Genomic DNA, 14,915 nt, shown 5'->3' on the forward strand with positions numbered 1-14,915 from the left:
CCCGGGGGTGTACATCATCTGGTACAGGTGACTTATCTGCCTTCAGACCTTTAAGTTTCCCAAGAATCTTCTCTCTAGCAATGCTAACTTCATACACTTCATGACCCTGACACCTGGAACTTCTACCATACTGCTACTGTCTTCCACATTGAAGACTGATTCAATTTGTCTGACATTTCTTTGTCCCCATTACTACCTCTCCAGCATCATTTTCCCACAGTCTCACATTCACTGTCACCTCTCTTTTACACTTTATGTATCTGAAGAAACTTTTGGTATCCTCTTCAATATTATTGGCTAGCTTACTTTTGTATCCCATCTTTATCTTCTTAATGACTTTTTTAATTGCCTTCTGTGGTTCTTAAAAATCTTCCCAATTCTCAAACTTCCCACTAATTTTGGTTCTATTGTATGCCCCCTCTTTGGCTTTTATGTTGGCTTTGACTTCTCTTGTTAGCCACCGTTGTGTCATCTTGGCTTTAGAATATTTCCTGTTTAGGATCTATATATCCTGTGCCTTCCAAATTGCTTCCAGAAATTTTAGCTATTGCTGCTCTGATTCCAAAAATTTTGGCAACTCCTCTCTCGTGCCTCTGTAATTTACTCCACTGTAATACTGATACATCTGACTTTAGCTTCACCTTCTCAAATTTCAGGGTGAATTCAATCACATCATGATCACTTTTCTCAAAAGGTTCTTTTACCTCACGCTCTCTAATCAATTCTAGTTCATTGCGCAACATCTAAACTGGAATAGCTGATCCCTACTGAGCTCAGCTGTGAGCTGCTCTAAAAAGCCATCTCGTATGTGTGGATGGTTGAGTGACAATAAACAAACTTGGAACATTCTTATCCAGCTATATCAAAATATGGTAAAGCATGCACAGCAGTCCATTAAATTCCTTAGTAATTTGAATTTAATAAATATGAAGTGAAGACTTGCAACCGGCATAAGAGGAGACATTCATCACTTGATACGTACAGAGTCAGACATCTGTCCTGCATAGGCATTGCAACGCACGCATGCACACATACACAAAAATCAAGGCCTTTGATTTGTAAACCAATGCTCCCTGAGGTACAAGTTCTCATCCCTGTTTAGATGTTATGCCAATATGGGGAAACTACTGTTATAAATGAAACATTGCCATGGAAAACTAGTTAGCCAATGTAATGCACAGCAGGCTGAAGAACTTTGCACAAATGTGTAAACTCATCATCCACCCAATTAGTAACTGAAAAATTCAGAGTGCTAATAACTGAAAAGTAAATAATTTTAATACAAACACTAGATGCATAGCTAATGCTTAATTCAAGGATTAAATAAATCTTTTGTCCTGTTTATTCCTGATTCAGAAGTGCCCTTTGGTCATCAGTAAACTTAATGGTGCATGTATGTGCAGCAAGAACAACAGAGTAGTCGTATGATTAAACATTTTTACTGAGTCGAGTTAGTAATGGTATTCACTGGGCAACTTGCAGTGTGGGAGCGATGAAGGGGGTCCACGAGATGAAAGACATGCGTGCTGGAAAGTCCACATGGAAGGGAGGAAGAGCCCTCCATCTGCAGCAAGCACAATCGATACACTGCGTGATCAGTCGGCTGCACGCGTGCTTGCCACGTTCTCACCATCGATCTGATCGTTCACTGTAAAAAGCAATTGAAGTGCCCTTGCCTTGTGTCTACCGCTCATCATGGTCCTTGGCATATTGCCCGAGCAGGGGTAATACGATGAACATATTGGCAAAGTTTAGTTGCATCTCAGTGAATGAATTGTGATGTAAATGATTCCTTCCTTTTGGTACATTCAAGATTCTCCAGTTTTGTACTTTCAGCCATTCAATCACAGAATGCCACAGAAAAGTTGTTTGCATTTCAAGTCACTGTTTATAAAGCCCGCCCCAAGGATTTCAAACTTGAGTTCACTTTCGACGGCATTGTCCTTGCTAAGAGTACTTTGCTATAAGTTCACAAATAAAACCAGAAATGGTCCTTTTTTTGTTCGGTAAATCAAAAACAACGTGACATTCTCAAGTTTGGCAAAATGAATCTACTACGTTGCTGGACGAGCTTGGGGCTGCATGCCAAGCCTAGAAATAAACAGAGAAGGAGATTTATGTAAATACAGAGGTAAACACTTATTTAGTCACCTGCCATAAAACACAGAAAAGTGTAATTAAACCACTCATGATGTTGTGGTGAACTAATTAAACCAAAAATTACAAACTAATTTAATCCCCTTTCCCCACTCAATGACAATTTTCCTTCCTTTACCGTATGTTTATACGCCTATCTAACAGTTATCTTAAACACTCCTCTGCTATCTCCTTCCACTACCATGCTGGCAGCATATTCCAGGCTCTCACCACTCGGAGTAGAATAGTTGCCTCACCCACCTCCTTTGTACTTTCCCCCTCTCTCTAGTACATGGCGATGTCATCCTGGGAGAAAAATGCTGTCAGTGTATTCTATATATACTTCACATAAATTTATAAAATTCTATCAAATCTCCCCTCAGCCTCTGCCACTCGAGAGAAAACAGGTCCAGCTTGTCTAACTTTTCTTCACAGCAACGATCCTCCATTCCAAGCAGAATCCTGGTAAGGTTCCTCTGCGCCCTCTCCAAATCTCCACATCCTTCCTGTAATGAACTGATCAGAACTGAATGCCGCACTGTAAATGTGGCCTAGCCAGAGTTTAGTAAAGGGGAAAGTTATCTTCCCAAGTCTTGAGTGCAGTGCCTCAACAAATGAAGCAAAGTGTGCAGCACCACCCCATCAACATGTGCAGCCACTTTTAGGGAGCCATGTACGTGGATCCCATGATTCCTCTGTTCGGCAATGCTGTTAGGATCCTGACATTAACCAAGTACTCCCCATCTGTGTTGGATCTTCCAAAGAGCAGCAACTCAGACTGGCCCAGATTAAGCACCATCTGCCACTCTTCTACACATCTCTGCAACTGATCTATGTCCCGTTTCATGCTTTTATCTAACTTCAGTGCAATTCACAATGCCACCAAATCTTTATACGGTCTGCAAACTTATTGACCCACCCTAACAAAGTTTCATCCAAATCATTTGTATTTTTGACAAACAGAGATTCCAGTACAAATCCCTGTGGCATACAACAAGTCACAGACCTTCATCCAGAAAAAGACCCATTCACTACTATGCTCCCTCTTCTCTCTCATATCCAACATCTTCATATCCTCCTTTTTTCTCGACCCGACTCAGAACACTGAAGGGAGAGAATTCCTCTCAACATTTGATTGTTTCATGAAGGATCTGTGGAAATCTCCTCTTCTTCCAAAAGAATATAAGCATTTATGGTATATACACACACAAATATTAAAAAGCTTCAGAAGCATATGGAAAATTTAGACACAAAGCAATGGAGAATGTTTTATTTTGGTACATAAGCAATCTCTTTTTCCTGTGCTCTCTCATCCCTTTTCCCCTTCCTTCTCTCCCTGTCTTCTCAGATAAAGCTAAAAAAGTCCCACACCTCCATTACTGCGAGCAGGGGAGGCCTTTCTAGTGTCCTCAACCAACACTTGAAGGCAAATAACCTCTCTGCTGTCCACTGGAGTTTGCTGTGCTCAAATTGGTTGCCACATTTCCAGTGTTACAACAGTAACCCAATGTGGTTTAGCAAATGTCCTGCCCTTTGGAACATTCTGAGTTGGTAAAGATACTACAGAAATGCAAATTCTTTCTGGATCCACCTGAAAAAGCAGAACAGATTCAATGGGCAAATTGCTTAATTCTGCTCCCATGTTCTATGTCTTATGGCCTAAAACAAGATTCAATTCAAAACAGAAAATGTTGTAAACTCCTAAAAAGTTGGGTAGCATCTGTAGAAAGAAAAGTAGAGTGAAAGATTCAGGTCCAAGATGCTTTGTAAAAACTCTCATGGAGAGCCTTGGACCTGAATCATTAATTCTTTCTCTCTCCGTAGATGCTCCCCGACCAGTTAAGTGCTTGCTGTTCCTTCAGTTTGAAAATTTGCATAAACTTATTCTGATAATACAATTCTCAGCTCTGACTTGATTAAACAATCCATAAAGTTAGCTTGAGAAGATGACATTTAGAACAAGTGTGCAATTTACCTCTCAGTTCCATGGATGCTCGTCATTAGGTTTAAACAGTCAAGTTCTGGTCTTCAATACTGCACTTTGTTTCCTGGAATGAACAGAAAGCAGAGCTTCTGAATTTTAGTAAGAAGAATCAGAAATACATTCAATGACCACCTGTACATTTGCATACTTGCTTGTTATTGCAAATATCTAATTAGCTAGTCATGTGACAGCACTCAGGGCATAAAACCGTGATCAAGAGGTTCAGTTGTTCTTCAGATCAAACATCAGAATAGATAAGAAATGTGATCTAAATTATTTTGACTGGTGGTGCCAGACTGGGTGGTTCGAGTATCTCAGAAACTGATGATCTACTGTAATTTTCACAAGTCTCCAGACAACAGCTTATAGAGAATAGCGCGAAAACGAAAAAAAACATCCAGAGAGAGGCAGTTCTTTGGGCACAAATGCCTTGCTAATGAGAGAGGACAAGGAGAATGGCCAGACTGGTTCCAGGCAACAGTAACTCAAATAACCTCACATTACAACAGTGGTGTGCAGGAAAGCATCTCCGAATTCACAACACATTGAACCTTGAAGTGGATGGGCTGCAGAAGGAGACCACAAACATATATGAAGTACCTAATAAAGTGGCCACTGAGTGGATATTCCTAAGATTTTAGAAAAGGGGGGGTTGTTATTAAAACATACAAGATCCACAATAGGGTAGGTGTTGAGATGTTTACACCGGTGGGAGAACCTCAAACAAGGAGCAGCACTGTAGCATAGCAGTTAATGCAACACTTTGCAGCAGTCAGCTGTACTGATTAGGGTTCAATTCCCACCACTGCCTGTAAGGAGTTTGGATGTTCCACCTGTGAACGCATGGGTTTCCTCATGGAGCACCTCTCTGCCCCTTTACTAGAAAGAGAGCCTGTGGTATGTTGAATTGCCGGGTGATTTTGTTATACCAGAGATACCACACACCCCGGCCACTCCCTGTTTGATCCGCTGCCAAAAGCCAAAACAAATAGACTGAGGAGCAGCTTCTACCCCAGAGCTGTGGCCTCCATCACACCACTCCCACAGAACAATGACTGGAACTGTGAGCACACACAAGGACTCAAATACTTGCATTAACGGCACTTTGTGCATTACTGTGATATTCTGGTGCTGCTGCAACTTATTTTCTGCTACTTACCTGATACTGTTTTACTATCACTGTCTTGTTTTTATCTACCGCTTTGTTTGCTTACCTGAGAGGAAGCCAAACAGAGTTTCATTGTACCCATGTATAATGACAATATAGATCATTCAATTCAATTCAATTATATTGGTCTTTTGCTATTGCTTGCTGGGTGGGTGGAGGGTGCTGATGCTTTTTACTGAAGTAAGTGTGGGAGGGGAGGGTTGATGCTTTGCTTCTGCTTGTGCTTGGGGGAGAGTAGGGGGGATTTGGGTTCCTAGTGTCTTTGCTGTCACTCATTCTCTGGGGTACCCTTCTGCTTTCAAGGATGTCTGCAAAGAACAAGAATTTCAGGCTGTATATTGTATACATTCTCTGATATTAAAAATGAAACTAGTGAGTGAACTATTGAACACTTCAAAGCTATGTGGGTTAAGGATGGTGAGTTGTGGCAATGCTATGTTGGGCCTGGAAGCATGGCAATAAGACCACAAGACATAGGAGCAGAAATAGACCATTTGGGCCATCGAGTCTGTTCATGGCTGATCCCTTATTCCCTTCCTCGGCTCCACTCCCCGGCCTTCTCCCCGTAACCTTGATCTGGCCTTCACAGCTGCCTGTGGTAACAAATTTCACGAATTCCCCACACTCTGGCTAAAGAAATTTCTCTGCATCTCTGTATTAAATGCACACCTCTCTATCCTGAGGCTGTGCCCTCATGTCCTAGACTCCCCCACCATGGGAAACATCCTTTCCACATCTACATTGTTTAGGACTTTCAACATTCAAAAGGTTTCATTGAGATCCACCCTCATCTTTCTAAATTCCAGCAAGTACAGACCCAGGTTCCTCGAATGATAACCCTTTCATTCCTGCATTCATCCTTGTGAACCTCCTCGGAACTCACTCCAATGCCAGCATATCTTAGATGAGGAGCCCAAAACTGTTCACAATACTCAATGTGAGGCCTCACCACTGCCTTATAAAGCCTCAGCATCACATCCTTGCTCTTGTATTCAAGTCCTCTTGAAATGAATGCTAAAATTGCATTTGCCTTCCTCACCACTGACTCTACCTACAGTTAATCTTTAGGGTGTTCTGCACAGGGACTCTCAAGTCCTTTTGCATCCCAGATTTTTGGATTTTCTCCCTATTTAGAAAATAGTCTGCACCTTTATTTCTACCTCCAAAGTGCAAAACCATGCATTTTCCAACATTGTATTTCATTTGCCAATTTCTTGCCCATTCTCCTAATCTATCTACAAACCCCATTTCCAGAAAAGTTGGGATAGTTTCCAAAATGCAATAAAAACAAAAATCTGTGATATATTAATTCACGTGAACCTTTATTTAACTGACAAAAGTACAAAGAAAAGATTTTCAATAGTTTTACTGACCAACTTAATTGTATTTTGTAAATATACACAAATTTAGAATTTGATGGCTGCAACACACTCAACAAAAGTTGGGACAGAGGCATGTTTACCATTGTGTTACATCACCTTTCCTTTTAATAACACTTTTTAATCGTTTTGGAACTGAGGATACTAATTGTAGTAGATTTGCAATTGGAAATTTTGTCCATTCTTGCTTGACAAAATTCAGCAGCTCAACAGTCCATGGTCTCCGTTGTCTGATTCTCCTCTTCATGAAGTGCCATACATTTTCAATAGGAGATAGATCTGGACTGGCAGCAGGCCAGTCAAGCACACACAATGTGTCTACAAAGCCACGCTGTTGTAGGCCTTGCAGAATGTGGTCTGGCATTGTCCTGCTGAAATAAGCATGGACGTCCCGGGAAGAGACGTCGCCTTGATGGCAACATATCTCTCTAAAATCCTTATATACACCTCAGAGTCAATGGCACCTTCACATACATGCAACTCACCCATGCCGTGGGCACTGATGCATCCCCATACCATCACAGATGCCTGCTTTTGCACCTTTCGCTGATAACAATCAGGATGGTGGTTTTCATCTTTGGCACAGAGAACTTGACGCCAGTTTTTTCCAAAAACTAGCTGAAATGTGGACTCATCTGACCACAGCACACGGTTCCACAGTCTTTCGGTCCATCTGAGATGAGCTCGGGCCCAGAGAACTCACCGGCGTTTCTGCATAGAGTTGATGTATGGGTTCCTCCTTGCGTAATACAGTTTCAAGTTGCATTTCTGGATGCAGCGACGGACTGTGTTAAGTGACAATGGTTTTCCGAAGTACTCCCGAGCCCAGGTGGCTATAATTGTCACAGTAGCATGACGGTTTCTTAGGCAGTGCCGCCTGAGGGCTCGAAGATCACGTACATTCAACAGTGGTTTCCGATCTTGCCCTTTACGCACTGAGATGTCTCTGAATTCTCTGAATCTTTTCACAATATTATGTACTGTAGATGTTGAAAGACCTAAATTCTCTGCAATCTTGCATTGGGAAATGTTCCTTTTGATCTGACTAACAATTCTCTCACGAATTTTGGCACAAAGGGGTGAGCCACGACCCATCCTTGCTTGCAAAGACTGAGCCTTTGATGGACGCTACTTTTGTACCCAGTCATGATACCTCACCTGCTACCAATTAGCCTGCTTAATGTGGAGTCTTCCAAACCGGTGTTACTTGAATATTCTGTGCACTTTTCAATCTTATTTTAACTCTGTCCCAACTTCTGTTGAGTGTGTTTGCAGCCATCAAATTCTAAATTTGTGTATATTTACAAAACACAATTAAGTTGGTCAGTAAAACTATTGAAAATCTTTTCTTTGTACTTTTGTCAGTTAAATAAGGGTTCATGTGAATTAACATACCACAGATTTTTGTTTTTATTGCATTTTGGAAAATATCCCAACTTTTCTGGAAATGGGGTTTGTAAGTCCTTCTGCAGCCTTCCTGTTTCCTCAACACTACCTACCCCCATCAATCTTTGTATCATTTGCAAACTTGGCAACAAAGCCATCTATTCCATTATCCAAATCACTGATATACAGCATAAAGTTAAAAGCAGTCCCAACACCAACCACTGGCAGCCAACCAGAAAGGGACCCTTTTGTTTCCATTTGCTACCTCCTAGCAATTAGCCATGCCAGTAACTGCCAACACTTCTGGGACTGCTCGGCACAATCCTCGCTAATTTGATTTGACTCGGAATGACTCATTTCACCATATGTTTCATTTAAATCTTTAAAAATGATTTTAATCTTATGGTTAGAAGATTAGGAAGTTTAAGGTTGACTGGAATTTCTCACAGAGGGTGGTGAATGTCTGGAATTCTTTACCCCTGCAGATTCAGGATCATAGTGGGTATGTAAAGAGAACATATCCAATTTTTTGAAAGACGAGGGAATTGAGGGCTGTGGTGATTGGTGCACATGAGGAGATGGATCCTGGGGCAGATCAAACATGATCTTATAAATCTTTTTGAATGGCGGGCATACTTGACTGGCTGACTGACTGATTCCTGCTCCTGTTTCCTTATGTACTTAAGCTGAGGGTAAGTAACTGGCAGTATTGGCTTGGGACTGACTAGTTTACGATGGTTAATAAAATGAGTCTGATTTGCCATTCCAGCCCAGCAGTAAATGACTGAGTTAAATCTCAAAGATCATAAATAATAGCTACTTAAGACTTTTTACAATTTTGAATGTGAAACACATACTGGGATTTGAGAGATTTTGATCTGAGGGATGAGATAATGAGATATTGACTCATCAGTGAGCTGAGCTTTTAAACTTGTCTTAGAGGCAATGAAACAGAAGTGTCACAATGGAATTTGGAGGACCTTTCATTCTTTTTAAATTGGTGTAGGTATCAGTGCATTTCCAATCTTTATGATACATCATTAGATGCCCTTGAGTAAGTGGGCGTGAGTCACCTTCTCAAGCTGCTGCAGTCTTCCTGGAGAAGAGGGGTGGCACAGAAGCGTAGTGGTTAGTACAACGCTTCATAGTGCAGGCGACCCAGGTTCAGTTCCCGCTGCTGCCTCTGAGGAGTTTCTACGTTCTCCCTGTGACCGCATTGGTTTCCTTTGAGTTCTCGTGTTCCCTCCCACAGTCCAAAGACATACCAGATGGGAGGTTAATTTAATTGATCATGTAAATTGTCCTTTGATTAGGCTACCGTTATATTGGAGGATTGCTCGGCAGAACCGCTTGAAGGGCTGGAATGTCCTGCTCTATGCTGAATCTCAATAAATAAACAAACAAACAAACAAGTTCTTTGCAAAGAGCAGCCCTCAACTGTCACCAAATGTGGCAAGAAAGATAGGACAGAGAGGGGAAAGGGAGGCATTTAAATCAAATACAAAAGAGTGTTACAGGTACTAGGGTAGGCAGTAGATACAGAAGAGAGGAAACTGTGTGGACTAGGTTAAGGCTGGGGCATTGTGCACTAAGCAAAACATTGAAAGTGATAGGGAAACACCAGACAGATTTGTACGAGGAATGTCAGGAAGAGGAGTCAGTAGAACATGTAATTCTGAGTTGCAGGAAGTATGCGATACAGAGAGAGATGATGAGAATTAATCTAAGGGAATTGGGGGTGCAGGAATTCACATTGAAAGGATTACTGGGCATGGGTGAGAGCACAGGTCAGGGTATTTTTAGCTTTCTTAAGGGATACAGGGTTTTTTTTTTATAGGATATGATGGATAAGCAGGAATAGGGTACTAGGATGGCCAAAGAAGGAAGGATAAAGTGTAGATTAGGGTATGTGTGTGTGTGTGAGCGGGTGAAGGGATTTAGAATGTAAGTCTATCGTCTGATCTACACTCTGGAGCAGAAGGTGGTGGTAATGCACCATTAAGCTGGGTGCCAACCGCTGTAAAACTAGAAGAAGAAGAACTGTCACCATAGATTCTGTCGCCAACGTAGCATGCCCACAAATGATCACCAAAACAACGCAGAACACAGCAAGTAACAACATAGCAACAGCTAAATGCCCCATCTCTGTCCCACCCACTCACACATATACAATGTCCTTTAACCCCAAGACAGTCCATGTTGGAGAAGCAGCAGCAGGGTTTAGACCCATTGATGCTGAAGGAACAATGACGTACTTTCAAGAATAGATTGGAAGGAGATTTTCTATCAGTTGTGTTCTCTTGACTTCCAGACAGAAGAGCTTTCACATTCTGAAAAATTGTTGGTGGGTGTGTGTAAATTATAGGGGCTGTGTTGTGGACCTTGTTTTGTTCTGTGATGTACGTGTATACAGTTGAACGACAATAAACCTTGAATTTGAATATGAAAGATCTGGCTCCAAGCAGATGGGAAGACGGTGTGTAGTCACGGAGAGTACATGCAGGGTTTTAGGGCAAATTCAAGCAGGTTTTATCCACTTAGGTTAGATGTAAGTAGAACTAGAAGCCATGGGTTAAGGGTGAAAGGTGAAATGCTTAAAGAGAACATGAAGGGGAACTTCTTCACACACAGAGTGGTGAGATTGTGGAACCAGCTGCCAGGGCAAGTGGTGGACGGGAGAGTCGATTTCAATGTCTAATGCAAGACTTCCTAAGCTGCGGTCTAAGGACCCCTCGCATAATGGTATTGGCTCATGGCACAAAAATCTTTGGGAGCCCCTGATCTAAGAGAATTTTGACTGGTATCTGGATAGGAGGGTATGGAGGGCTATGGTCTGGGTGCAGCTCGATGGGACTAGGCAGATTGATAGTTTAACATGGACAAGAGGGGCCGAAGGTCCTGTTTTTGTGCTGTAGTATTCTATGTCTCTAAATGTTAAAGCAAACACTCATCTGATATACAAAATCTGTGGAGTTAGGATGCCAAGGAGAACACCAGTCTTTCCACAGTCTGGCAGATGTTCCTTCTTCAAACACTACCAAAATGTCCCAAACTAAAGGATGCAAAACTGGGCTGAGAAATAGCGGATGGAGTTCAACCCAGATAAGTGTGAGGTGGTTCATTTTGCAGGTCAAATATGATGGCAGAATATAGTATTAATGGTAAGACTCTTGGCAGTGTGGAGGATCAGAGGAATCTTGAGATCTGAGTCCTAAGAACACTCAAAGCTACTGCGCAGGTTGACTCTGTGGTTAAGAAGACATACAGTGTATTGGCCTTCATCAATCATGGAATTAAGTTTAAGAGCAGAGAGGTAATGTTGCAGCTATATAGGACCCTGGTCAGACCCCACTTGGAGTACTGTGCTCAGTTCTAGTCACCTCACTACAGGAAGGATGTGGAAACTATAGAAAAGGTGCAGAGGAGATTTACAAGGATGTTGTCTGGATTGGGGAACATGCCATATGAGAATAGATTGAGTGAAGTTGGCCTTTTCTCCTTGCAGTGGCAGAGGATGAGAGGTGACCTGATAGAGGTGTATAAGGTAATGAGAGGCATTGATCGTGTGGATAGTCAGACGCTTTTCCCCAGGGCTGCAATGGCTAACACGAGAGGGCACAGTTTTAAGGTGCTTGGAAGTAGGTACAGAGAGATGTCAGGGGTAAGTTTTTTTTTAATGCAGAGTGATGAGTGTGTGGAATGGGCTGCCAGTGACGGTGGTGGAGGCGGATACAATAGGGTCTTTTAAGAGACTCCTGGATAGGTACATGGAGCTTGGAAAAATAGAGGGCTATGGGTAGAGTGTTGACACGTAGCCTAGTGGATAAGGCATCGGTCTAGTGATCTGAAGGTCACTGGTTTGAGCCTCAGCTGAGGCAGCGTATTGTGTCCTTGAGCAAGACACTTAACAACACGTTGCTCTGTGATGACACTGGTGCCAAGCTGCTTGGGTCCTAGTGCCCTTCCCTTGGACAACATCGGTGGCCTGGAGAGGGGAAGGCTTGCAGCTTGGGCAACTGCCGGTCTCCCATACAACCCTGCCCAGGCCTGTGCCCTGGAAACCGTCCAAGGTGCAAATCCATGGTCTCACGAGACTAACAGATGCCTAAATGGGTAACTTCTAGCTTCTAACTTCTAACCCTAGGTAACATCTAAAGTAAGTACTTGTTCGGCACAGCATTGTGGGCCAAAGGGCCCGTATTGTGCTGTAGGTTTTCTATGTTCTATATTCTAACTGCTTCCCCCCCCCTCACAAATGCTGACTGACCTGCACCCAATGACAGCACTTCCTGCTTTCAATCAAAATGGAAAGGGGCGCTCTGAGGGAGGGAGACAATGAGAGAGAGAGATGGGTGTAGACCGTGGACAGAGCCCTTTTAAAGCATTCAGCATGGACTCGAAGGCCCTGTTCCTGTGCTATAGTGCTCCAAGTCTAGGTTGCCACAGATCATTTTGCAGATAGCACAGCCTCTGGCAGTTTTCTTTGCAAAGAGCAGGGAGTGCTATTGATTCAGCTATTCGTCATGTTGGTCATCCACCCCTTTCAACCAGCCACAGGGTAGAATGAACTATACGGTCACACTTGAAGGATGACGAGGTTGGATTGAGACTCACTTTGGGAACAAAGGTAACTTTTTTGGGAGACAAAGAGGGAAATTGTGCGTTCAGTAATGGGAGGTCAAATGCGAGGGGAAAGGACACAGCAAACAGCAGGATTGCTGATGTGCAGAATGATCCTGGGATGTACAGTAAGCCTATTGACATACAGACATACTTTATTGATCCCGAGGGAAATTGGGTTTCGTTACAGTCGCACCAACCAAGAATAGTGTAGAAATATAGCAATATAAAACCATAAATAATTAAATAATAATAAGTTAATCATGCCAAGTGGTAATAAGTCCAAGACCAGCCTATTGGCTCAGGGTGTCTGACACTCCGAGGGAGGAGTTGTAAAGTTTGAAGGCCACAGGCAGGAATGACTTCCTATGACGCTCAGTGTTGCATCTCGGCGGAATGAGTCTCTGGCTGAATGTACTCCTGTGCCAAACCAGTACATTATGGAGTGGGTGGGAGACATTGTCCAAGATGGCATGCAACTTGGACAGCATCCTCTTTTCAGACACCATTGCTTTTCATTGCTTCCTGAAAGAGAAATTGATAAAGACGGCATATGGCATGCTGGCCTTCATCAGTCAGGGCTGAGAATACAAGGCATTATTCAGGCAGATTCCCCTTCCTTTCCAGTCCTGAGCCTGGGTCTTGGCCAGAAACTCAGCTGTTTACTCTTTTCCATAGATGCTCCCTGACCTGCAGAGATCCTCCAGCATTGTTTGTGGATGTTGCTTCGAATTTAAAAGTCAGAGTCATATTGCAGCTATATTGCAGCTGTGGTTAGGCCACACTTGGAGTAATGTGTGCATTCCTTGTCAACCCAGTGCCAGGAAGAATGTGGAGGCTTTGGAGAGGGTGCAGAAGAGGTTTGCTATGATTCTGCCTGATTTAGAGGTATGGTCTACAAGGAGAGGTTGGACAGATTTGGATTAGAGGCTACAGTCTAGAGGCTTGGACAGACTTGGATTAGAGGCTACAGTCTAGAGGTTGGACAGACTTGGATTAGAGGCTACAGTCTAGAGGTTTGGACAGACTTGGATTAGAGGCTACAGTCTAGAGGTTTGGACAGACTTGGATTAGAGGCTACAGTCTAGAGGTTTGGACAGAATTAGTTAAATTTTTCTCTGGAGCATCGGAGAGTGAGGCAAGATCTGATAAAAGCTGATAAGCTGATATACTGGACAGTCAAAATCTTTCTCCCAAGACAGAAACATCAAAACCAGGGCATGAATTTATGTTGAGAAGGGGAAAGACTAAAGGAGATGTGTGGGGGTAAATGTATTTTTAACATACAGAATGGAAGGTTCTTAGAGCAGGGATGGTAGTGGGTGAAGATGTTCTCTAAGGGGCAATTACAGTAGATAGGCACATAGGTATGTAGGGAATGGAGAGAGATGGTTCAGGAGCAGGCAGAGCTTTACTGGAATTTGGGATCATGGTTGTCGCAGACATTAAGAGCCCGTTTCTGTGCTGTACTGTTTTGTCCACCTATTGATATCTCTCATAATTTTATAAACTTCTACCAGGTCTTGCCTCACCCTCGAACGCTGCAGGGAAAATAATACAGCCAAGTCCATCCAAGCTTATACCCTGTAGCCTCTAAACCAGGCAGAATAATGTTTCTATCAGAAACTCCTTTTTAACTCACCTTTAAACAGATAGTGTTTGCATAATTATCTGCGAAGTATTGGTTAATGATGCCACCGCTCACTTCATCCATATCATCATCTTCTCCATTCAGCATGAAGAATGCCCTCACCTTCTCTGGGATGAAGTGATCCATAACTATCACAAGTACTCCAAGAATGAAGCACAGCAAAGCTATATTAAGGAGAAGGAACCAGTTATTTAGTTGACCTCCGCAGAAGATATTATGGCACAGACAGATTTACCCACAGCTCCTCCCCAAAGTGAATGCAATGCGGGAAAGTAAGATCACTCCAACTTCCATAGTGTCAATCTATCCAAATGTCTGCTAGTGACATGTCCTCCCCTGCCTCCTGAATCCACACTCACTGGGCAAAGCATACACAAAGTCTCTCACCCTGCACCTTGCTGCACAGTTACAGAACTGGTTAGGACACCCCTTTGTACAGTGGAAAGTATTCTGACTGGTTGCTTGAATGGAGGCACTAATGCACACGATCAGGCAAAAATCATGCCCTCTTCTCATTACCATCAGGAAGGATTCTGCAGACACACGCTCAACGTTTTAGGAACAGCTTCTCCCCTTCCACTATTAGATTTC

The 14,915-nt window shown here is 42.8% G+C and overlaps 1 protein-coding gene across 2 annotated transcripts in view; it reads right to left on the bottom strand.

The window, feature by feature from the left end:
* Positions 1-944: 944 nt before the first annotated feature.
* Positions 945-14,915, bottom strand: part of duox2 (dual oxidase 2) — a 33,522-nt gene continuing 19,551 nt past the window's right edge. For both annotated transcript variants that reach the window (XM_073025499.1, XM_073025498.1), the window contains exons 7-9: positions 14,316-14,488; positions 4,112-4,184; positions 945-2,091 (exon numbers count right to left, since the gene is read on the bottom strand). In XM_073025499.1, coding sequence (XP_072881600.1) covers positions 4,143-4,184; positions 14,316-14,488 — 215 coding nt within the window. In that variant the 3' untranslated portion in view covers positions 945-2,091; positions 4,112-4,142. The remainder of the gene's footprint in view (positions 2,092-4,111; positions 4,185-14,315; positions 14,489-14,915) is intronic.

Source organism: Hemitrygon akajei, chromosome 21 (assembly GCF_048418815.1).
Source record: "Hemitrygon akajei chromosome 21, sHemAka1.3, whole genome shotgun sequence".
Lineage (NCBI taxonomy): Eukaryota > Metazoa > Chordata > Chondrichthyes > Myliobatiformes > Dasyatidae > Hemitrygon > Hemitrygon akajei.